General features: G+C 31.2%; 3 protein-coding genes and 1 long non-coding RNA gene across 8 annotated transcripts in view; 1 reads left to right on the top strand and 3 right to left on the bottom strand.

The window, feature by feature from the left end:
* LOC126747854 (proteasomal ubiquitin receptor ADRM1 homolog) overlaps positions 1–24,087 on the bottom strand; it is a 421,821-nt gene that overhangs the window by 219,067 nt on the left and 178,667 nt on the right. The gene's annotated exons all lie outside the window — the stretch shown is intronic.
* The window catches only part of LOC126747911 (ER membrane protein complex subunit 7 homolog), a 325,016-nt gene that overhangs the window by 233,318 nt on the left and 67,611 nt on the right, over positions 1–24,087 (bottom strand). The window lies entirely within an intron of this gene.
* LOC126747800 (structural maintenance of chromosomes protein 6) overlaps positions 1–24,087 on the bottom strand; it is an 83,812-nt gene that overhangs the window by 43,832 nt on the left and 15,893 nt on the right. For both annotated transcript variants that reach the window (XM_050456624.1, XM_050456635.1), the window contains exons 2-5: positions 14,773–14,874; positions 14,516–14,711; positions 11,321–11,724; positions 3,968–4,616 (exon numbers count right to left, since the gene is read on the bottom strand). In XM_050456624.1, coding sequence (XP_050312581.1) covers positions 3,968–4,616; positions 11,321–11,724; positions 14,516–14,711; positions 14,773–14,874 — 1,351 coding nt within the window. The remainder of the gene's footprint in view (positions 1–3,967; positions 4,617–11,320; positions 11,725–14,515; positions 14,712–14,772; positions 14,875–24,087) is intronic.
* LOC126747924 (uncharacterized) lies at positions 18,536–20,053 on the top strand. The gene is made up of 3 exons (XR_007664530.1): positions 18,536–18,912; positions 18,976–19,406; positions 19,464–20,053. It is a non-coding gene; the product is annotated as an uncharacterized LOC126747924 (long non-coding RNA).

The following is a 24,087-nucleotide window of genomic DNA, read 5'->3' as shown; positions in this document are numbered from 1 at the left end:
TTACAAGTAACTGTTTTTTGAAACACATTTGTACTTTTTTTACTACGTGAACGATTGATTGTTGAAAATTGATTATGTAAACTTTGGATAGCAGAACCAAACATTTTCCATGTGCTGCGTTTTCATTAATATTTTAATTATTAATTCGTTATTCTTGACCAAATTCCTTTGTACCGAACGTCACATTAAATGACATAACTATGTAAAATGTAGAATACAATTGTTCGTACATAAATACAACCACAAAATTGTACGACGTAATGTGATTTCTGAATCTTCTGAATGTTTCTTATACTTTGACCATTTAATATAATTCTTTTTCTGGGTATTTCTGCATGTTTTCTATCTGCAGAACTGTAATTGAATAATCAAAAAATCCTTGAATCGATAATTTTTAAAGTCTTTTTAAATTCTGCTTCAACCTCAGAAGGTTCAAATGACTAGCTCAGGTGAGCTCAGCTTCTCCACTTACGATGAGGTGGGGAGCAAAAAAATATTTTGTAACAGCTGTCGGCTTGCAGCGAACGATTTTTGAGCTATTTGGTTATTAGTTGAACATACTGCAAAACCTAAAGCTCTTCACAAATCATGAAATTCCGACGATTTTTCATGACTTAATGACAAAAATTAAGTGCAAAAAATTACCATCGATTTGGTTTTGAAGCAAAAGGGTTTCGCGCTCACTGAGTAAAAGCTTATCGTTTTTTATCATTCACTTACTTTTTGAATTGACGTGGTCATATGTTTCACGGGCTCCCGGACCATTTTCTTTGTTCTTTTTTATAAATACATATTTTCAAATAAAATGTTTATTTTCCAAGAGCTAGCACAGTCTCAATTCAATAAATATTATTACAAAATAATAGACTCAGTAAAAATAAAAATATAATATATTAAATTATTATATAAAATTTAATATACATACAAAAATGACATAATATACCACCAGATACTCAATACGTATTTCTAATTAGCGCTGCACAAAGCGAGAACAAATGAGAACGTAGAAAAAATTAAGTCACAGTCCTATGTCTTCTGTAAAATAATTCCTATAAGTCAATATACAATTACAGAACAGATAGTATAATTATAGAACCTCTAGAAAGTGTTTTAACTGTAGCGAGGGGTGCATGGCGACTTTTTTGAACTTTAGCAAAGCGTTGGACACTGTGACACACGGTATTCTACTAAAAAAACTGGAAAATATTGGGATTCGAGGGATCCTTTATAACCTGTTTGAAACTTTAACCAAAGAACACAAAGCGCCAAAATAAATGGATGTGTCAGAAAGCCTCCTCGGACCGGTAATGTTCTCTGTATGTGTTAATAAGTTACTGCAGTTGTTATCTAATGTCGGCATGGTGTGTTTTGCAGATGATACCGCAATAATGATTAAGGCAAAGCCTTGGAAGGATGTAAAGACTGTTGCGGCATTTTCCATGAAAAAAATCAAAACTTGACTTGGTTTAAATTATTTAACACTAAACTCGGAAAAGTCAAGCAGTTTATGGTTTTCTGTATATTGAAGGACATCTAGCACAATAAAAGCGATCGCATTGCACGAAAACGTTTGTGGCATAACTGAATGTTCTTCCACCCACCAAATAAAAAAGATATACAAACGTTAAATATTTAGGTGGTAAACTACTGCATAACAGCATGGAGCGGAACAAGTAAGACCATCCTGTAACCTCTTGTGATTATCCAAAAATATGTTCTGAAGGTAATGTTAAACAACGCAAAATTATGTTCTTCGGATATTTTATTTGAGGAAACTAAATTGTTGCAAGTAAATCAAATTGAAAGCTGTCGTTAGGCTCCTGTGTAAGAATCCGCACTACTTGCATTTTATATCTCCTAATGAGAACAGTAGACAAGCTTTAAATAAAAATGTAACTATCCCAAAGCCTACAAAGACTAAATGTAAAAAAAACTTTAACATATACCTCAGCAAAAATCTATAATCAACTTCCCGCAGAACTCAGAAATAAGCCCTATAACAAAATTAAAAGTAAAATCCACGACATGATATTGAATAATAACGTTGGTTAATATGATACACATAGTACTGCTTCTTCTTCTTCTTCATTCTGCTTTTTTCCCCTAACTTAATTAATTTTATTTTATTGCTAAATTTTGCATTTTTTATATATTTTTTTATTGTTTTCTTTTTTTAATTAATTAATTTGGATAAATAGGATATGCACACACAGTATTTTTAAAATACCATTGTGCATTGGGTATTTTCAGCAGTTAAATAGTTGTTATTTTATAATGTATGAATGTAGTATCTGCTGAATAAATTAGTAAAAAATATTAAAAAAAGGGACGTAGCTGCAGTATCTACCCTTAACATAGAATAAATCTTGCAACACAATATTTAAGCCCGGTCAATAAAATGATATATATCGATAAAGACCGAATATATGTGCCTAGCCTGGACGTCACGTGAAAAAACAGCTATGACAAAAGAAAAGGAACATCAATTTTTTTTATTCAGAAGATTCCATAGAAAACCCCTGCGACGTGGCTTCCCAGTAAATTAGATACTTGAAGAAACCGTTCCGACTCGAACCCGAAGAATTGCTTCTGAAGTGATCATGTGTCACTGATAATCAAGATTCCAAACTATTTAACCATACTTCGTAGTCTCGGTCTAATAAAGCTATAAAATAAAAGCTTTATACTTGAAGAATGATTGGGTAATCATTGAAGAATTTTTGAATAAGCGACAATTCCTGCTTACAAATCCTATAATCCTAGAATCTTTTGAAATAGTTTGCTCAAAATGTTAAACAAACGTGGACAACGCTGGCAAATACATGCCAGATCAGAATTTCAGATTTTTTCTTGAAGGAAAACATTATTAATTTCATAATTTTAGGCATCTAACATAAGGCATAACAGAGCATTCTGATCTATCAAACTAAGTTTGTTTTCACGACACCAATCGAGAACACAGTTAAGATTCTTTTGCAGGAAAGAACGACCGTCGACGTTAATCCAAAAAAAAAATTAAATCATCAGCATAAATCAAATCACAAAGAATATCATTCAAGAGGTCATTGCCAAATAAAATAACCTTTTGTATAAAAACTACGAGAGATCTAAATCCATCAATGTTCATATATTGCTCCGGAGCAATGAGTTAGGACTGATGCAATTTTATAAGCAAGTGTAAATAGTTTACTGAGCAAGATGAAAAATTAATTTCATGAAACACTTTGCTAGATCAATAGTCAGTGTGTTGACAACATCTAATTGGCCTTTATCATTTAGAACTGTACAGACATGTTGAAAACAGTTTTGTAATGCAAAATCTTAAAAAAAAAAGTTCATGTTGATCTACAGAAAACCGAAACTCATGGTAAATTAATCTCCTTGAAAAAGTTACATAAAGAATTAATATCGGTCTGTAGTTTTGTATGAAACTGGACTTTCTCTTTTTAAAAATTAGATACATCCCCGCAACCTTCTACAAGTTTGGAAGTGGTATTAAGAATTAAAGTCGTGTGTATGTAGAAGAGCTAAATCAATTTTTTCCGTTAAATTTGATAAAAAGAGACGTAATACAAAGATAACTGTTCAAAATCTCTCAATTTGTTTAGTTTTTAGTTCATGTGTGGATTATATATCTATTTAATATTTAGAAAGAGTTATATTTTGTTTTTGAAAGCTGTAGACATTGGTAAAATAGACATTTGGAATTCCATTGTATTTATTTTAAATATAACACATGTGGAAATACTTCCCAACCGAAACGATCCTGTTAAACTTAAAATAAAGAAAACGAAAGTTCAAAAAATTAGCTTTAATAAGTCATATTTTGCCAAAAAATTTAATTAAATTTTTCAAAATTGGTTTTATAGATACATTACCGACTTGAATAATTGGGACTTTAGATCATAGAAAATAGATACTTGTTGATGGCAACTCTATCTGTATTCAAATCGATTATTATACTTACAAATTTTTTGATCCGCTTGAGTAAGTTCAACCCTCAAACTCTCTTCATCCTCTTGTTTCCTCGACACGTCTCCTCTGATTTGAAACAGCTCATTTCGCGCGGTTTCCAAGTGATCATCGACACTTTTAATTTTTTCTTGCAGCCTTGATAGTTTCACTAGCCGTTCCTTTTTCTCCTGCTCTACCTTCGAAACATTCTCGTTGGCATTGGTTATTTCTTGCTGCAAATACTCCACATCACTGATCTTCGAGTTGATTTCGATACTAAGGCCCTGCCTCCTTGCTTTGGCTTCATTATAAGCAGTATGAAGCTCATCTAATATCCTTTTGACATCGTTTTGGGGCCTTTGTTGGATTTCCAGTTGGTCTTTTAGCTCGGCCAGTTGCCGTTCGTATTCCCTGATCTTGCTCTCGATCCCCTCGATTTCCACGGTTTTTTTGTTGCTGTTCGCCTGAAAATCCTCCAGTTTCTTGACCATTTTTTCCAGTTTCTTTTGGTCCTCCTCCAGCTCTTTTTCAACGTCTTTTACTTCCGACCAGAGCATTTCGCATTGTAAAGCCAACTTTCGCTCTTTTAGATTTACTATTGACTGGTGGCCGTCAATTTTACGTTTTAGTCTTCTGATTTCTTCTTGCAGATTCATGAAATTCTAAAATGAAATAACAAAATCTGGTATAAGAATACCCAAAGTTGGGCATATTAGATTTTTGAAACACCTGAAAATAGACAATTTTTTAGAGTTCTATAATTGGGAACTTTGATGTAATACTAAAATCACAAAACACTTTTACTACTGCGAAAAATTATTTTATTATTACGACACGTGTTTCGCTTATGATATTAGGATCCTCGGGAGAATATTAAAGCTTTTAAAAGTTTTTTTACATAATTAACATAATTTCATAACATTAACTTTCCAGAGAATCAAGTTCAAGTATGAAAAACGTACATCGATTCACCTGAGGTGCGTCCCTGAACCATCTAGGTCCTTGGATGTTGTCCTGAAGCGGACGTTTTCTTCGCAAAAAGACAAACAAAAACCATCAGGTAAGTTTCTCCATCCATTGGATTAATCCACCTATCCTTAGATATTAACAGACACAATCTGGACACAGAAATATATGGCTGCCTTAAGATAATGCATGCACACTCATTACACTCACGATAGGATTTCTTCGAAATGGCTTAAAAGATTTTTTGCTCAAGAAAGAGCGTCTCTGTCTTCTGTCCCAATAATTCCATACCAAACTGTTAGAGGCTATTTTATCCATCAAGATCCAACAGTTGCCAAATTCAAGGGATAGATATAAGGGAAAAACACCATTCTATAGTAAAATTTTGGAAGTTAGGGCACTTTTGGTTGAGGCATGTTTTCTTGCCAATTTTCGTATTAAATATTTACTGTCCTTGAAAATATTTATAGATGTAATTGAAAATGGCTTAAAACTGTTTTTGCCCAAGAGAGGTGCCTCTTTTCCAATAATTTCCCGAAGATTAAAACACGAGTCGAGCGGAAGACGTGTCGAGAATAAAATAAAGAGTTTTGGTTGGTGGTAAAACTGTTTTGTAATTAAACTTTTAGGGAGAAAGTCTTTTAGATAAATTTGATGATAACTATAATTATAGTTTAAACAATTCAAAGTTATTTAAATCATCATACAGAATTATATCAATCAGTTTCGCATATACAGTTAAATAAGAGTAAAGTAGTTGTTTATGCATAATTTAAAAAAACTCATTGTTGTATTTTATTTACTTAACAGTTATTTTGTTTAACGGCGAACAATTTGATTTAAAAAAAAATAAAACAATAAAATTCAGAATATTTATATTTTTATCAGTGTAAAAAAATAAAAATATTTTTTCTACAAAAAACAACTAAACATTTTATATGATAATCCATAGTATTTCGTAGCATGACCTTTGTTCTTCAAAACGCCAGCACATCTTCTAGGCATAGAGTCAATTAACTTTCGGCATACTTCTACGGTGATCTACTAGCTCTCTCCAAAAGTTCTTAATCGGGTTCTTAATCGGAGATCGCCAATTTAAAAGTGTACCATTTTTTCTGATAAACCACTTCTTTACGATCTTTGCAGTGTGTTTTGGGTCGCTGTCTTGCTGGTAAACCCATGTGACAGGCATATTATCTTCTGCATAACTGTGTCTAAAATGTTTAAGTAGATTTCTTTCGTCATAGTTTCTTCCACAAGAAAAACTGGACCCACACCATTATAAGAGAAATGCTTCACAGTGCGTAAGGTATGTCGTATTCTTGATTTTTATTCCATCTTACATCTGATCCAAATAAATTTATTTTTGTTTCATCCGAAAAAATAATGTTTTTCCAGTTAGTATGATCCAAATTTTGCCCAGCAAATGCAATTCTTTATTAAACATTTTTTTTACTGAGAAAGGGTACTCTTCTTGCAACTCTCCCATAAAGATTCATTGCCTCCAGGCATCTCCTTATGGTACTTGTACTGATATTCAATTTTAAATTTCTTGCGACAGATATCAAAAATGGGTCTTTGTGTACCTCACGTGCCATGGTTTTCAAATCAAGAGATTCCGTTGTTTTTCTTGGATGACCTCGAGTTTCTGGCGGTTTATTTATAGTTATATTATACATGTTGCTCCTTTAAAACTCTGGAAATTAAACAAGGTGACCTTTTAAAAGCGTTGCGTAAAATAAACGCGTAACTTTTATTTTCACTTCGTACCTGAATTATTAAGCGCCTTTCTTCGGGAGTACAATGTTTTGCGCGGCCCATTATTGAAATAGTATGCCGTTTACTAAATTTAAAAGCAGATCTGATTACAACAAGAATTTAAAGATAACTGATATCAAGAACATCGAACGTAAATGGTATTATTCTTATTTCTTTGTCCAGAAGAACTTAAATGAAATATGAAAATAAAACCTTGGGTTCTTGGGAATATAGTGTTAATACCATTATACATATTATCCAAGAAATGGAACTATTTTAGCAATTATTCCTTACCTAAGAGTAAGTATTATAAATTTGCTCTTTCATATTTTATATTTTTAATTTAATTTTCACAAATTCTTATAAAGCTTGTAGCAAGAATTGGACATTCTTGGGCGGAACTAGAAATTTATAGATAAGAGTGCTTATTCTAGTCGTTGGGAAAACACATCCATTAATTTCTCTTTTGATAATGTTTAAAATATTATAGTCAAATTTTCAATAATTCAGATAAGGATAAGGCAGAAATCATTTCAGGCTTTCTCTAAATTTGGTGTATGTAATGTTGATTTTGAGTTTTTAAGCATGAAAGTGCTACAATCATGTGCAATGAGTGTTAATACATTTAATGATAAACCCATTGATAAGTGTAATCTTGAACTGTCTTAGCTCTTTGACCAATTTACTAATCTAAAAACAATTATATAGCTGATACTATAAAAAATACTATAAAATTGAAAAAATAAATAAATTCCAGAGCCCGCTTATTCGGGCAGATAAGGTTTATTACTTCGATATTAAGCATTATCTATCATCTTCAATACGAGAAAAAAGCTTATATGACTTTTAAGTTGAACAAAGTCATATAATCTTTATTGGAATGTTCATTGCAAGCAGTTTTTTGACATATTATAAATTATGTAAAAAATTTCACTGCTATAAATAATCACTTTCCCATTGGCAAGGCTCTTTTAAGTTATTACTCTTCTAACACTTTATTAGCCCCTAGTGAATAGCCTGATTTTGGAAAAATTAATGTAACATCCATTTTTTAAATATGGAAATAGTTAAACAACATAGCTTGAAAATTATCGCCCTATATCAAAAACATCATCGATCTAGAAATTGTTTGAGGCATTGGTAACTGATGATAGTTGCTCAATTGTTTAAGCATATTATTGCCAGTCGAGTTTAAAATTTACAGAAAACCAACGGCCACGGATAACGTTATACTCTTTTTTTCAAACCATTCAGTTAATCAAAAGTTTTCCGCATTTAACTCTATCGTCTTTTTAATATCGCTTTATCTCAAAAACACTATAAAAAGGAACCTAATATAATTTTTCAAATTGCTCGGAACAATGGTTATTCTGACAAAATAATAAATTCTCTTTATTTTAAACATCTTAACAAACATTTAAATAAGCCACAAATATATAAAACAACCGATGTCGTTTACAGAAGCATATCATATTTTGGAAACATATCTCATCAAGTTGCCAAGAGTTTGTCGAGGGACTGCAATGAGCGATTACGTGTTTGTTTTAGGACTTCGAATAATTTGTCTAAATGTTTAGTCAACACGAAAGATAAAATTCCCGTCACACACATATCTAGGGTTTACAGACTAAAATGTTCTCATCCTGACTGCAATGACAAAAATGTTCTCGACGTGACTACATCGGACAAAGCGGAAGGAAAATCGAGACGTGAATCAAAGAACATAGTAAACTCATAGAAAAGAGTAGAAACTTATTTATAACCAATACCTCTTCTCCTTTCGTTAATCATATTATTGAGGCTGGACATAGGTTCGGGTCTGAAGCCGATACCAAAGCGATCTTTTGGAAATCTTGGAAATAAATGAAGCCATCATCAAATCACCGGTTTACACTTGCGTTAATGAGCAACCCAAATTTGAGAGCAACACTTTCTTTAATTTTTTAAGTCCTAACAGTAACATTAAGATTTGATTTGACTCATTAACATATTTAACACACATTTATTTATTTATTTACACCCTATAACAATACAGTCCGACTCTCTCACTTGCTCCCAGTACTAAGTAGAAATCTACTAATCCGAGATTGTTCAATTTTGTTGTAATTTTAACTGTTTACTAGATGTCGTGCAATATACCAGTAAAGTATTATTTGTTATTGTTTATGATTTCTGTGTGTGTTAAGTAACTCTTTAAGTTTTTTTACAATTTTACAATTTTAGTCTGTATTTTTTTATATCATCTGTCAGAAAAACATGTTCGTAAATGTTTTTTGAACTATTTGCAATATATTTTAGAGTCTGATGATGGCAAGAACACTTGTCGAAATGCGTCCCTGCTAAAATTAGAGGATTAGCATTTTATTTGTGGAAAAAAGACTTCTCCTAACTTTTCAATGCTAGACATTATTCAAGCCGCCATATCAAAGCACAGCTTCTACATCCATAGCAAGCCAGATTTTGCAGAAATATTTTGTAATCCATACAATCAAAGGCCTTGGAAAAATCACAAAATACCCCCGCAGCCATATCTCCCCTGTTTAATAAAATTTCTCTAAAAGACTAAAAACTGCATCACTAGTACTCTTTTCGTCCTGAAAACCAAACTGGTTGTTCATTCTAATTTTGACTATTTTTTCGATTATTTTTGCTAGTTAGAAGCATTGAGATCCATCGAAAACAGGAAGAATCATTAGTGTCACCACCCTTATACACATAACTCTACAAGCACAAAATCGGAAGATTCATAAATAACTTGACTAAATGCCATCAATACCTGCTGAGTGTTTGTTTTTCATTGATTTTTTTTTTAATTTCGCTTACGTCAGTGGGATACAAACAAAATGAATCTTGTACAGACATATTCCTTAAAAATGACAAAGGATCAGCATCAGAATATATACTTTTTCCTAGCAATTGTGCAATAAAAGTTATTAAGTTAATCCGGATCCATATCGCCCTGATAATTTCTCTTGTCATTTCAATTCCCGTCATTCACTATGCGTCAATTTTAATTTGTTCTATCTTTTTCCTTTGTCACCCATGTCCTATTTCTTTTTTGTTTTATGATCTTCAATGGAAAATCTTCTCAAATAAACTGACTAGTTTAGCATTAAATTCATTTGGAGGCTCAGATGATCTATAAATTTCATTCCAATTAATTTTATTCCAATCAATTCAAGAGTGCATGTAAACTCTGGGTATGCATACAGTTTCCATCTAAATAAATAATTAGGATGCGTTTTGATATATTGATAATACACCATTTTACATTGCCTTGTAAAATGGTGTATTATCTTTTCTTGTGTAACTTTTGTTTCTTCTTTGTGCCTTCCATACTATTTTAATCTCTTTATTAACTGGACTCTTACTTAATTGTTAGAAATAGAGTTTTAAACTAAATTGAAATATGTCGTTCCTTATGTTATTAAAAGTTAAAAACTATATTAATAATTATTTACATAATGATTATTAATACTAACGTAATAATAAATAACATATTATGACATTTTATATTATAGATTAATAAATGAATAAATGAATGGAACCCTGACCGTGTGACATATTAATGTAAGCAGCATTAAAATGTCTATTCAACAATGCCAACAAAAATTAAATCGGTAGGCGTACTAGCGAATAGTGACCAAAAATGCCTGGAAATAATGGATATTTTATCGACCTCATACTTTTGTTTTTCAAATGGCTACCCTAAGTGTGATATATCATTTTAAAGGGCATACAATCTCCTATCTAACCTAATCGAAAAAAAAATTAAAGCGGTTGACGAATAAGCGAATAGTAAGCAAAAATGTGTGCTAATAAAAGATATAACCTTCTCGTAAATACAATATATACAATATATACAAGTTTTTTAGAATACTAAACGAAAATAATTTGTATATCCAACAAGATGGAGCTCCTCCGCACTACGCTTTGACAATTCTAGAGTAGCCTAATAAACAGTTTTCAGAGATGTGAATTTGCAAACGTGGTGCAATTGAATGGCCTGCACGGTCGCCAGACTTAACACCACTAGATTTTTTTTCTTTGTGGGCATTTAAAAAGAAAAGATGATAATCCCACCTGAAAATATTAATGATTTAAAGCATCGAATTACTCGTGAATGTAGAGATATCAGGGAACAAACACATGCCAATGTTCGTGAGGAATTTCAAAACATCTTGATTATTGATTCTATGAACTGATTAAATTGTTTTTTTAAACACCTTTTTACCCCCTTACTGATTATAAGACTTACATTTTTACACAAAGGTGTGTAAAAACTTAAATTTTTTATACACCGTTGCGGGGTAGATTGTATTCCCTTGAAAACGATGTATCACACTATAAGTCAACCGAACTATTTTTGTTTTGGCACTGTCGAATAGACATTTTAATGCTGCTTATAATGATGTGTCACACGATGGGGTTCCCATTTAACATATCAAGGTGAGGAGGTGATTGACAGAACTTTGTCAAATATAAAATTAAACGTCCCCCTGTAAATCTAGAATGACATGTTCTTTTGTTATTTTAAGAAGTTATTAAGGGTGGTTTGTTTTGGAATGATAGCATTATATGTAGATGGTTGAATTACCCACATATTTGATAAATAAATAAATGTCATTATTTCATCACTTACAGTTTTCTTATCATCCAAAATCCTGCAACATTCATTTTTATTGCTCAAAATGGTCCGATACTCGGTTTCAAGCACGTCCAACTTAGTAGCCTTCATAAATAACATGAATTTGATTTTTGGGTCGTTGCTACTCAAAAAGTTCCTCGAGGTATCCTGCGTCAGAACACAAATAGGATTATCCACTTGAATATTTAAATTCGTGGTAATATTCGTGACTTCCTTGGCCGATGTCGAAATTACTTCACCTTCTGCAGATTTTATTTTGTAGCTTCCTCCACCCCCAGCGGAAATATTTCTTATAATTGTTATAGTGTTTCCAAATAGTCTTGGTCGGTATGCCATGGGGCCTTCGTTGCATAATTGAATTTCAATGTTGCAAGATGGTTTTCCCACTTTTACAAAACCTAAAACAAGGTACAAGTAGAATTAAAGAAAAATTTAAAAAAACAAAAATAGCAACATCAAGATATATTCAGATAGATATACATTGGGGCCATGACTTGCCCCAAAAATGGTTTATTCTTAAATGTATCGACTATAGAACTAGAAACTGCGGTAGGTCAATTAAGAAAAGAAGGTACGCTTAAAAACAAAAAATTACTGCGACAACTAAAAAAAAATTCAACTCCCTGTCAAAGCTTGGAATAAAATAGAAAATTACATGTGTGTGTTAATTAGGTGTGTAGCTTATAATTTAATTTTTTAATGAAGGCATAAACACTATTACTAATCGCCAAAAGAAAACAAAAAAAGGCTGGAGTTTTGAAAAATTATTTCAAATGCCAGAAAAAAAATCCAAAAGCCAAATTTTTCAATTTATTCCAATTTGGAAAAGTATATCTGCAAAAGTGTGTAAGCAACTTAGAATTATTTCAAAAGCCTTGAAATCTTATCTGTTCTATCAATATCTGGAATAAAAATGAAAATTCATTCCAAAATCTTAAACATAAGAAATTACTCATTATTCATATATTACCAAAATTAAATTGTTACATACATGTTTATACAATAGTGCTTTCATTTCAAAACGATCCACCCTTAATAACTTTCTTAAAAAAAAAAAAAAAAAAAAAAAAAAAAAACACGTCAAATTAGATATACAGGGGGACGTTTAATTATGCATTGTCTGAAGTTCTGTCAATCACCTCCTCACCTCCAGCTAACCTCACTTTAATATGTCAAATGGGAACCCCCATAGTGTGATACATCATACATAGTAAGCAGCGTAAAATTCTCTATTCAACGGTACCAAAAAAATGAAATCGGTAAATGTCTAAGCAAATAGTTAGCGAAAATGTCTAGAAATAATGAATATTTTATTAACGCCAAACTTTGGTATTTTAAATGAATACTTTTAGTGTGGTATTGTGTAGGTGTCATTTTAAAATTCTTACACTTTTTTATAATAGATCAAAAAAAAAAAATACAAGCAATTTAGAAGTTAAAATGTGTGGTAACAAACAGTACATTTAGTTCAAGCAAATTATTTTAAGTAAATTTTTTTAAGTAAAGAATGTTAACCGTTATTTGCGAGAAAAAAGAGTGTCTTCAAATTTTTCGCAAAAATCTTTGCAGTCTTATAACTTTGTATGTGTATTTATTTCACTTATATTTTTTGCGAAACCTACCTAATAGGTACAAAAAAACACTGCAATACCTTACATTTTTGACGACGATCCCCATTTATTGAAGAACATTTGCTTCAGTGACGAATCGACCTTTTTTTTAAATGGCCTGGTGAACAGACATAACTGTAGATACTGGGGTAATGAAAATCCGCATGTTTTTCAGGAAGGCCATACATATATCCCCAAAAAATTAATGTTTGGGTAGGAATTTATGGGAATGAAATAATCGGGCCATTTTTTTTGAAAGAAAATTTGATTGGCGAAATTTATTTAAACCTTTTAGAAAATGCAATATACCCTTCCATCATCCAATCTATGGAAAATCAAGTAGATCAATATGGTGCTATATTATTGAATGAAAATAATATACATTTTGAGCAGGATGGAGCTCCCGCACACTTTGGTAGTTCGAGAGTGGCTTGATGAAAATTTTCGAGAAAAGTGGATTGGCAGACGTGGTGCAATCGAATGGCCTGCGCGGTCTCCGGACCTAACCCCACTACACTTTTTTCTTGGGGGCTACATAAAAAACAAAGTTTATAAAACCCCACCTGAGAGTATTGAGAATTTAAAAAATATAATATTTCAAGAATGCAGAGAAATTAGCGGGCAGACCCTTGCCAATGTTCGTAAGGAGTTTGAAAATAGGCTTTTTTATTGTCTTGCTAATAACGGCGCATATTTTGAACATTTAATAAAATAAGTTTATTAAACTAATTAAATTTGTTTTTCTACCCTACTGATTTACACTTTAATTGCTTCTTGGTCAATCAATTTTATTTTTTTTTACAACCATTCATAGCATAATGAATGCCCTTTAAAATAATGTATCACACCATGGGGTAGTCAGGGGTAGCCATTTGACATATCAAAGTTTGGCTTAAATAAAATATTCATTATTTCTAGACATTTTCGCTAACTATTTGCTTAAACATTTACCGATTTAATTTTTTTTGGTACCGTTGAATAGAGAATTTTACGCTCCTTACGATGTACCTATCACACGATGGGGGTTCCCATTTGACATATTAAAGTGAGGTTAGCTGGAGGTGAGGAGGTGATTGACAGAACTTCAGTAAATGCATAATTAACGTCCCCCTGTATATCTAATTTGACGTGTTTTTTTATGTTTAAGAAAGTTATTTATAAGGATCGTTTTGAAATGAAAGCACTGTATTATACAAAAATGTTTATGTTTACTATTGTAATTATATTAGTTACCTAGAAAACCTAATTTCTGTATGTACCTTAATAACCATAATACTAAGAGTTTAACAATAAAAACTAACTGGATAAATATTTAAATATGATATAGTTGTGCACCATTTGCTCAAACTCATAACAAAATTTAATTAGCTTGATAATTGAATGATTAAATTAAATTAATAAATGATTTAATTTTTTAAAATTTAATTTGTATGTTGAAATGTACAAGACATTAGATATACAGCCAAATAATCAAAATTGAATTTGAAAATTATAATAGTTAGAGCTTTGAAATCATTTCTAAAACTCAATTGGTTCAGAAAGAAGAAAGTTTCTATCCAAACCAATTCTGGATATATACCTTTTACACTCGTTCCTCGACTAGTTAAACTGGCCTTGCCTCCTAATCCGACAATCAAAGAGGTTAAAATAGCACTTTTTCCGCTGCCATTTTTTCCAATTACCATACTAATGTTATTTTGGGTAAAATCTACTTCTAGCAAAGAGTGACACATGAAGTTTCTCAGTATTATGTAGTTTACTGTGCCTGCTCGCCTCTAAAAGTTTAATTTTTATAAAATTTAAGTTTACGTTTGGTACTTTATTTGCTATACTTACTTCACATGTTGATTCTTGGTTGGAGGTAGACGCTTGAGTTTTTGGTCTTTTCTTTTCGGTTATGGTTTCATCAGGGGTGGAAGGTTTCCGCTTCTTTGAAGACTGAAATTAAACATTACTTTATTTTTTCTACATACAAACGCCCAATTTGGTTGATGTTGAAAATGTTCATGGAAAAATAACCAGTATAAATAAATCTATTACAAAAACAGATTTTCAATTTCAAAAGATATTATAGTCAACTTATACATACTTTTGTTAACCATAACCAATATATTATATATTAGAGAAAAATATATTAAATTTTTTTAAAGATGTATAAGCAGTATTAATGTATAACATTGATTCAAATTATTATTATTGGTATTAATGCCTGAAGTATCCACATGCTCTCTTTTGTGAAATAAAAATAATTTAAGTTTACATTTATGCTTTAAATAAGCAATATAAACTATTTTAGGAGCTTTTATCTTTAAATAATAAATAGTATGCTAGAAGTCTTAGCTCCAAGAACCATGAGTATTGATTAACTCTGTGCAAGAAATATAAAGGAATTTTTTAACTATAAGAATTTTAAATATTAAATTAATTATATGGGTTGCTAGATGGTTGAAGCAATACCTAGACCCTTTTTGCAGTATTGTAACAAGAAATGATGAACCTAGTTTATAGATATGGGTTACGTGCCCAAAATGTTTAATTTTATAAAATATTGAATTAACAGCAGTAAGACTCTTAATAAGAGAAATTTTTTTATCAAAAAATTTAACTGTGGTTGATGGTAAAACTAAGTAACAATACTTATTGTTCTTGATTAACATTAATGACTTGAATCTTTTTCATGATAAATATATGTAAAACATAGGTTGCATGTATCGCCCAACTAGAACATCATCAGACCTATAAATATCCATAGTTTTTATATGTAAAGAAAAATGGAAAGAAAATCATATGTCAAAAAGAAGAAAAGCAAGTAATGTAACACATATCAATATTCCAATTGAATTAAAATAATACTAATTAGACTGAATTACAGAATATTAGAATCAAATCAACTCAAATATGCTTTATTGTTTTTCAACATCGAGTTATAAACAATGAAAAAAATTTTATAATACAGAAGAAAAATATAATGATACAGTTAAAAAGAAAATGCCACAGAGACAGTAAAAAGAAACAAAAGTACTGTATAGTCAACCAAAAAAAAATGTACCCTAATAATAATGGACAATGATATATAAACTTTAAAATCTAGGCAGGTTCAAAGATCCAATAAAATAAAAAAAAAAACAATATCTATATCAAATATTTAAGAATTATAAAACATCTCTATAGAACTCTTCTAGGCAGTAATATGCCTTTTTAATCAATAAACCTTTCATAGAACAGCTAAACTACTTGCAACTACTTATTTTTCCTTTGAAGGGCAATTTATGATACATTTGCTCATATATATTTGAGTATTTTGTAAGGGTACTCTTTGGGGTGCATAGATTGTTGAATAAGATCTGATCCTTTAGTTCAAAGTTCTATCAGTTATTCAGGTGAGTCAGTAAAATTATATAACAAATTTTTAAAATCGAATACTAAATATGGTAGTCGGCCAAGAGCAATGCATTGTATCTAAAAGTAATGTTACCCTGGTAATGAAGATGCCTTTCATCTCACATAAAATATTTCGGTTTCACTTCAGCAAAGGAAGCATATAAAAGAATTACAAAATAATAATGTTAAGTATAACTTTAAAAGAGGCAATTATATATTATATGAAATTTTTAAGCGAAGCGATTGGATGTTTTTAGTTGTGTATAGACGTTAATACTGCCATCAAATTTTTTTATGATAAATTATATGAAATTCTAGACTCATGTATACCCAAAAATAAAACTTTTGCAAAAAAATACGTGCTTTGGCTTAATATAAAAAATATACTTTCAAATTAAAAACATAAGAAGTGAAATTAAAAATGAAATAACAAATGCATACAAAAATTACATATCTACCATTCAACATAACTTAAGTGTTAATTCCAAGTCGTTTTGGACCGTTTTAAATTTCAAGAAAAAGTCGATTCATATCCCCAACTCAATGTATTTTTCTAATAAAGTATTTTTTCATCTTACTGAAAACAAGCCAGAATATGTCCAGTTTTTTAAAAAGGAAACAAATTGAATACACAAAATTATTAGCCAATTGCGATACTCTCTACCCCTACCAAAGTATTTAAACTGATTTTATCAAAAATAATATATAGTAAAGTGAAAAATAGCATTTCCGATTTTGATCAATGGCTTGCTCAACTGGACTTAGTCAAGGACTCAAGTGGACTCAAGTCCACTTTAAGCAGTTTAATGAATGCTACATTTGATTTTATATAAAATGACTTTGAAAAAGCTTTTGACAGAGATCCTGGAATATTACTAGATAAACTAAGATACAAATTTGGATGACATGAAAATTTTATAGTTTTTTAAGGGATATCTTTGTGAGAAAGAGCATTCAGTGAATATTAAGGATATAAATCTCAGCCATTTATTCCAACATCAGATATACCTCAGGGTTCCAATTTAGGTCCCTTGTTATTTTTATTATTTGTTAATATTATTACAAAAGTTTTATTAAAAAATTGACAGGTTTATTGTTTGCAAATGACTTAAAAATTTACAAGATAAATAAAGTCTTGCTGACTCTTCGGCATTACAAAATGATTTGGATAGTGTCCTTCAATGGTCAATAGAGAATAAAATATACTTTAATATAGGTAAATATGTTATTCTTTCATATCATAGGAAAGAAAACAAGATCATATACCCGCAAAAATTAAATAATGTGTTGCTTAAACGCCTAAATGGGATTACTGACTTAGGACTAGTCTTTGATAAAAACTAACATTTATACCTCATTATATGTATATTGCAAATAAAGCATCTCAAATGTATGAGTTTATAGTAAGACATACTAAACAGTCGCCGATGAGTGTATTTACGAGTTGTTCTGTTTTGTCCCTTAAATTGTCGTGTTTAAAAAAAAATAATTTTATAACGTACATGTACAGCGCAACACTTCATAATGTTTGCTTATTTCATCGCTGGACATAGGACATTTTTTGAACAGAAATCGCCCTGAAGATGGTCTAAATAAAGGCCGAAACGTCGGCAATTCTTCTGAAATAATCGAGGGGTGGAGGTGTTCTGCTTGGGGTGCAATCAGGGATCTGAAACAACTGCCTGAGGTTGATATACAGGGTGTCCCGAAATTACATCGCAATATTTTACCAGCCGCATCTTTGTCTAAAAATAAGACAAAAACTTCATATACAAGAATCTTGAAAAGTGAACCGTTTTCATGTTACAGGGTGTTATAATTCCTATTGAAGATGGTTTTTAATTAATATTTTCCAAACGCCTGGTCGTTATTTCTCGAAATTTTATCGTATACTACTGTTATTGTTGCTAACTGATTTTATACCATTTTATCCTAAAATGTATACAGGGTCATTGAAAATAAGTGGCCAGCAAAGATAAAAATGTCATAATTTTTTTTTCTGGTTACTTTTTAATTATTTGGATAGTAAAATTAAAAACAACATTTTTACATAAAAAAGGTACTCTTGTCTTATTTCGTTAGAAACCCCCGGTTTCAAGAAAAATAATTATCAAGTTTGAAGTAAATCATGACTTGGAACTATGTATAAAATAAAAAATAGTAGTTGGCACTGCTTGTTGACAATTTATTTATTGCTTGAATTTTGTTTGACGTTTTGATTGGCATTTTAATTATTTTACATTTACGTTGGTAAAGTTAAATAGGTCTTTGTGTAAATTATTTCTTTAAAACTATGGATAGATTTACGAATGGAGAGTTGGGCGATATGCATTTTGTGAATGGTTTGTGTAATGACAGCTCGTTAGCTGCTGCTCGTGAGTATCGCCGAAGTTTCCCCTCAGACGAATTCCAGATCGTCAAGTTTTTGTTAACATCCACCGTAACTTATGTGAAAAAGGAAGTTTTCGAAGAGCTCGAGGACAAGGCAGACCACAAGCAAATCATAACTTGGAAAACGTCTTAAACTATTTCGAAGAAAATCCTGGAACAAGCATCAGAACAGTGTAACAGGCCATACATATCCCCCACTCAATAGTAATTATTAAAAAAAATACTGCCGACATAGGTAACAATAAAAATTAAAAAATATTTTTTTAGATAGGAAGAATGGTGAGAATCGAAGGCTTACATCCCTATCATTACCAGAGAGTTCAAGAGTTGGTACCAGACGATTTTGCGCTGAGGGTCCAATTTTGTAATTGGATAATTAACAACCCAAACTTAGTTCCTTTTATTTTATGGACTGACGAAGCTACCTTCCCTAGAAATGGTTCGTTTAATATGCATGTTTGGGCAGATGATAATCCAAGAGCAATACGGCGTACTAACTTTCAGAGCAGGTTTTTAATAAATTTTTGGGCGGGCTTAATCGGGAACCAACTTATTAGCCCGATAGAGTTACCCAACCGTCTAAATAAAATTAAAACTATTTAAAGATGCTGGAACATAATCTTGGGCAGCTTTTGGAAGACGTTCCTCTTAACATACGATAGAATTTAAGATTTCAGCACGACGCGACGAAGCGCGAGGTGGTTCTATAAATTGGCGTCCTCGATCTCCACATCTAACTTCAGTATACATTCTAGGTATATGCTGTAGAAATTAATACCCGTGGAGAATTAATTCAAAGGATTAATTGGGCGGTTAGTGAGATAAGGGGAAATCCATTTTCTATTTTAAGAGCTACTCGCGCAATAAGGCGTAGGGCAAGATTATGTTTCCAACAAAATGGCAACCACTTCGAACAATTCCTATAGTATGTTTTCTTTTGTTTGTTTGCTTGTTTTGTTTGGTGCTTTCAGTTTTTTTTTCTTAGCTAATAACTTAATTGTTTAAATTTTTATCAAATATTTACACATTATTTACAGTTTTGAAATAAAATTTTAAACAAAGAAAACACTTTTTGATCTTAAAATTAAGTATTTCTAATAGTGTTATGTCATGTTTATAACATACCTGGTGATTTGTAACATACCTTTTAATTTTATTGAACATGATCAAAAATACTTTATGATTGTAGGTTGCAAAACATTAATGTCTGATTATTTCAAAAATGGGCGCTCCTATCGAAATAAGACAAGAGCACCTTTTTTAATTAAAAATATTGATTCTTTTCGATTTTATTACCAAAATTATTAGAACCTAGACAAAAAGTTTTGAAATTTTTAACCTTTAATATTTTAATCGACCCTGTATACAATTTAGCATAAAATATTATAAAATCAGTTAGTAACAATAGCAGTAGTATACTATAAAAATTTGGAAAAATAACGACCAGGCGTTTCGAAAATATTAACAAAAAAACATCTTCAATAGGAACCTGTATTAGGCTGTAAGCTATGATTATTTAATAAAGTAGTTTATATTTTTGTAATTTACATTAGACCAAACTCGCCTCCAGCTATCTACCAAACTTTATTCGATTTTTTTCCTCTTTTTAACCCATTCAAGATGCAAACACCATTTTCATAGGGGACTTCAATATTACATCGAATTCACAAATTAATAAGTTGAATGACTTTATGGCCTTATGTGGTTTGAAGAAGCTTAGCTCCATTAAAAATTATAACAATCTATTAGATCTTGCTATGTCTAATTTTGAATGTGAGGTCGCTAAAGAAGATCTACCTCTCGTCCCTGAGGACAGGCATCACCCAACTATTAGTACCTCTTTTTCTCTTAAAAATAATTCCTCAAACTTGAACTTTGAACCAAATCCATGCAGTAAAAGATCAAACAGTACCTCTTCATAAACCTAAGAAATATAAAGTTAGATATCCTATCTGGTATACAGAAATATTAAAGATTAAAAAAAAAAAAGGACAAAGCTCATAAAAGGTGCAAAAAATATAAATGGCATACTGATTATTATATAGCATACTCCAAGCATAGGAAGATTATTAAGGGTAAGCTGCCTACGGAACCTACTTAAAACAAACCGAGTCACCCCTAAAGAATGATCCTAAACAGTTTTGGAAAAATATTAGTCAAAAATAAATATTTCTCGCATACCCGGCTCAATGAAGCTGGGCCAAAATTTAGCTGAGAGACCTCAAAATATAGTTGATGCTTTTGCTTTCTTTTTTCAGGGAGTTTATGTAAAGTCCTCTGCCCCAAACCCATAATATGAAAATCTTAATAATACAGCCTATCAAAATATAAAAATTAAACCCTTCACAGAACAGGAAGCATGATAAAATACCTTCTTTTATTCTACGAGATTGCGCACAATGCTTTGCAACTCCTCTCTGTCATATTTTTAAATTGGCAATTGAATCATGTACTTTTCCGGACATTTGGAAGATTGCAAGAATCTCTCCTTTACACAAGGGTGGTCCTACAAACAATATAGAAAACTACAGACTAGTGGCCATCTTAAGCAACTTTTCAAAGGTCGTTAAACTTTGTTTATATAATGAACTATTTCACCTAACAAAGAATCAAATACCTATTGAGCATCACGGTTTTTTCTCCAGAAAGTCTACAGTAACTAATCTTACATGCTTTTTACAAAAGGCATACAAGGCTATTGGAAAGAGGAGACAATGACATGTTTTTTATTCTGATTTTTCGAAGGCCTTTGATAGATTAGACCATGGTCTGATTATCGAAAAAATGTCTTTGATGGGATTTCATCATGATCTTCTCAAATTCTTTATCTCCTACTTGAACGATCGATCGCATTATGTTGAATTTGGTGGATATAAGTCCGATTCATATCCAGCTCTGAGTGGTGCTCCTCAAGGGAGTAACCCTGCCCTCTTCATTCTTGCAATTTTTGTTAACGACATCATATCCAGTTTAACATCTGATTGTCGTTTATTTGCAGATGACCTAAAATTATTTTGTATTATAGAAAACAACAAGCACTGCGTTCAACTGCAAAAAGACATAGACACCCTATCATCCTGGTGCTCAATAAATAAAGTGCCTCTTAACATTAAAAAGTGCAAAATTATGTCATCTCCAACCTTCACAATGAATTTAATTTTAACTACAACCTGGGTAATTTTGCTCTGGAACGAGTTAGCTCTATGGACTTGGGGGTGTAAATTGACAACAGACTCACATTCAGTAAACACATAGATGAAGTTGTAAAAGCATCATTAAAAACTTTTGGTTTTATCATTAGGTTCACAAAAGATTTTCTGAATTTGGAAAGCCTTATTGCTTTATATAATAGCTTGATAAAATCTAAATTGCTTTATGCTACAATGGTATGGTTCCCTAGCTGTATGAGGTACGTATTGACAGGCTCGAGTATGTACAACGTAAATTTTTAAGCTTCAAAGCTGATGGGTTTTAAAGTTAATGATTTAACTTTTTATCCCTTAAACATTGTGTCATACTAAGCAGCCAACTTTTTCTATTTAAACTCTGCTGCAATAAAATTGATGCTCCAGACCTTTTGGGTGAATTAAATTTTTTTGTACCATCCATTATTCACAAGAAGGCCAGTTCAATTTTATCTTGAGAATACCCATACCAACTTGAGCAGAAATGATTATACTTATATATCTCTCTTTTATACATATTTACCGAGCCTGTTCATGGTTCACTAAATAGTGAGAATAACATTGACTTTTTTAATGGCTCTACAACTACTTTTAAAAAAAAAGGTGATTAATTAATTGGAGCATAAATTATTGGTTCTCATTGGCTCTCAATTACAGTTAATTCATTAAAGTTCTTGATTTGATCAGTATTAGGTGGGCTGGAGGTGTTGTGGGTCAGTTTTTTTCAGCTTTTTTCAGTTTTGTACTACTCATAATTATTGTCTTTTGTATTGGGATTTTCCTGTTGGACAATAAATGGATAAAATTAAATTAAAATTAAATAAAATCAGTTTAATTTGAAGTCCTACACTTGCAATACTTTCTATTAATGGATACTAACAAGTTCTATAATCCAGCATGTGTGAGGCCGCTGTACTATACCTACATAAGAAGTTTAGTAAAATATGCCTGCATAATGACTTACAGTGTACTCAAAACAAAATGGCGCGTTACATGTTAGAGAAAATAAATATTACATTAATAATGCCTCTTCGATAAAAGAAAGTGAGTAATGTAATATTTACAATATGGAGTCACTTGAGAGAAGTAGATCCAATTTTACTGCAATGTATCTTTTTAAATTGCTAAATGGCCTTATTGAAGATCCTCTATTCTTATCTCACCTTTCCGTTAATGTGCCAGCATGCCATAACAGAAATGCTAATAGTTTTTACCTCCCATATGTAGCCAATACCAATAGACATCTAAATTCTCCTCTTTTCAATATGTGTAACCTCTATAATTTTAATTTACAGTTACTTTACCCCAACTAAAAAGAATTTTAAGTAATTTTCAATCCTAGAACATTGAAAGCATTTAAATGTTCTAAGGGTGAAATAATTTACATTTAGAATTGTACTTTGTAATAGGATTAGTTAGCCAATGTAATATAATCTGTAAATACCAAATAAATAAATATGTTGCCCTCATTAGTACTCTTGTAATGTTTATGAATCATTTCTACCATCATCAGTATGAAAATAAACCTTAATGTGAGTATTCCCTCCCTAAAAAAATAGCAGCCTGCAGTGGTCTCTAAAGCCTGTGGCACACAAATATCTCACAGCATGTTTTTGCAAGACCAAAGTGACTGAACTAGACGCCGCCCAGTGAAGCCCCAAAACTGAATTCCATATCTTAAGTGGGACTCTACTAGGGCAAAATACATACTTCTAGCCACCTCTATACTAATGCCATCACCTCTAACAGCATAACAAGCAGAAGCAATTTTCCCTTTTAAAGCAACAATGTGAGACTTAAATTCCAATTTTAAGTCAATAAAAACTCCTAGAAATTTGGAGCATTCTTTATTCATTAAAGGATCTCCTTTAATGGTGAATGATGATAGATTTGTAGTAATATACTTAAATGTCACAATATTCATTAAGAAAATATTAAAAGACGGCTTGTTCACATCACACCAATTTTTAACAAGTTTAATGTCATTTTTTATTCTTTCCTCCAATGTATTGTTATTTATTCCTAGCCACAGAAAAGTAGTGTCATGAGCAAATAACATAAAAGATGCATTAATACTGATAGATGCTGGGTCATTAATGTTAATGAGAAACAATAATGGGCTAAAAACTGATCCTTGGGGAACCCCAGGATCAATTTTCTGCACAGACATACTGATATTCATGACATACTATGT

Source organism: Anthonomus grandis, chromosome 2 (assembly GCF_022605725.1).
Source record: "Anthonomus grandis grandis chromosome 2, icAntGran1.3, whole genome shotgun sequence".
Classification (NCBI taxonomy): domain Eukaryota; kingdom Metazoa; phylum Arthropoda; class Insecta; order Coleoptera; family Curculionidae; genus Anthonomus; species Anthonomus grandis.
This window is presented reverse-complemented; position numbering and strand designations above follow the sequence as displayed.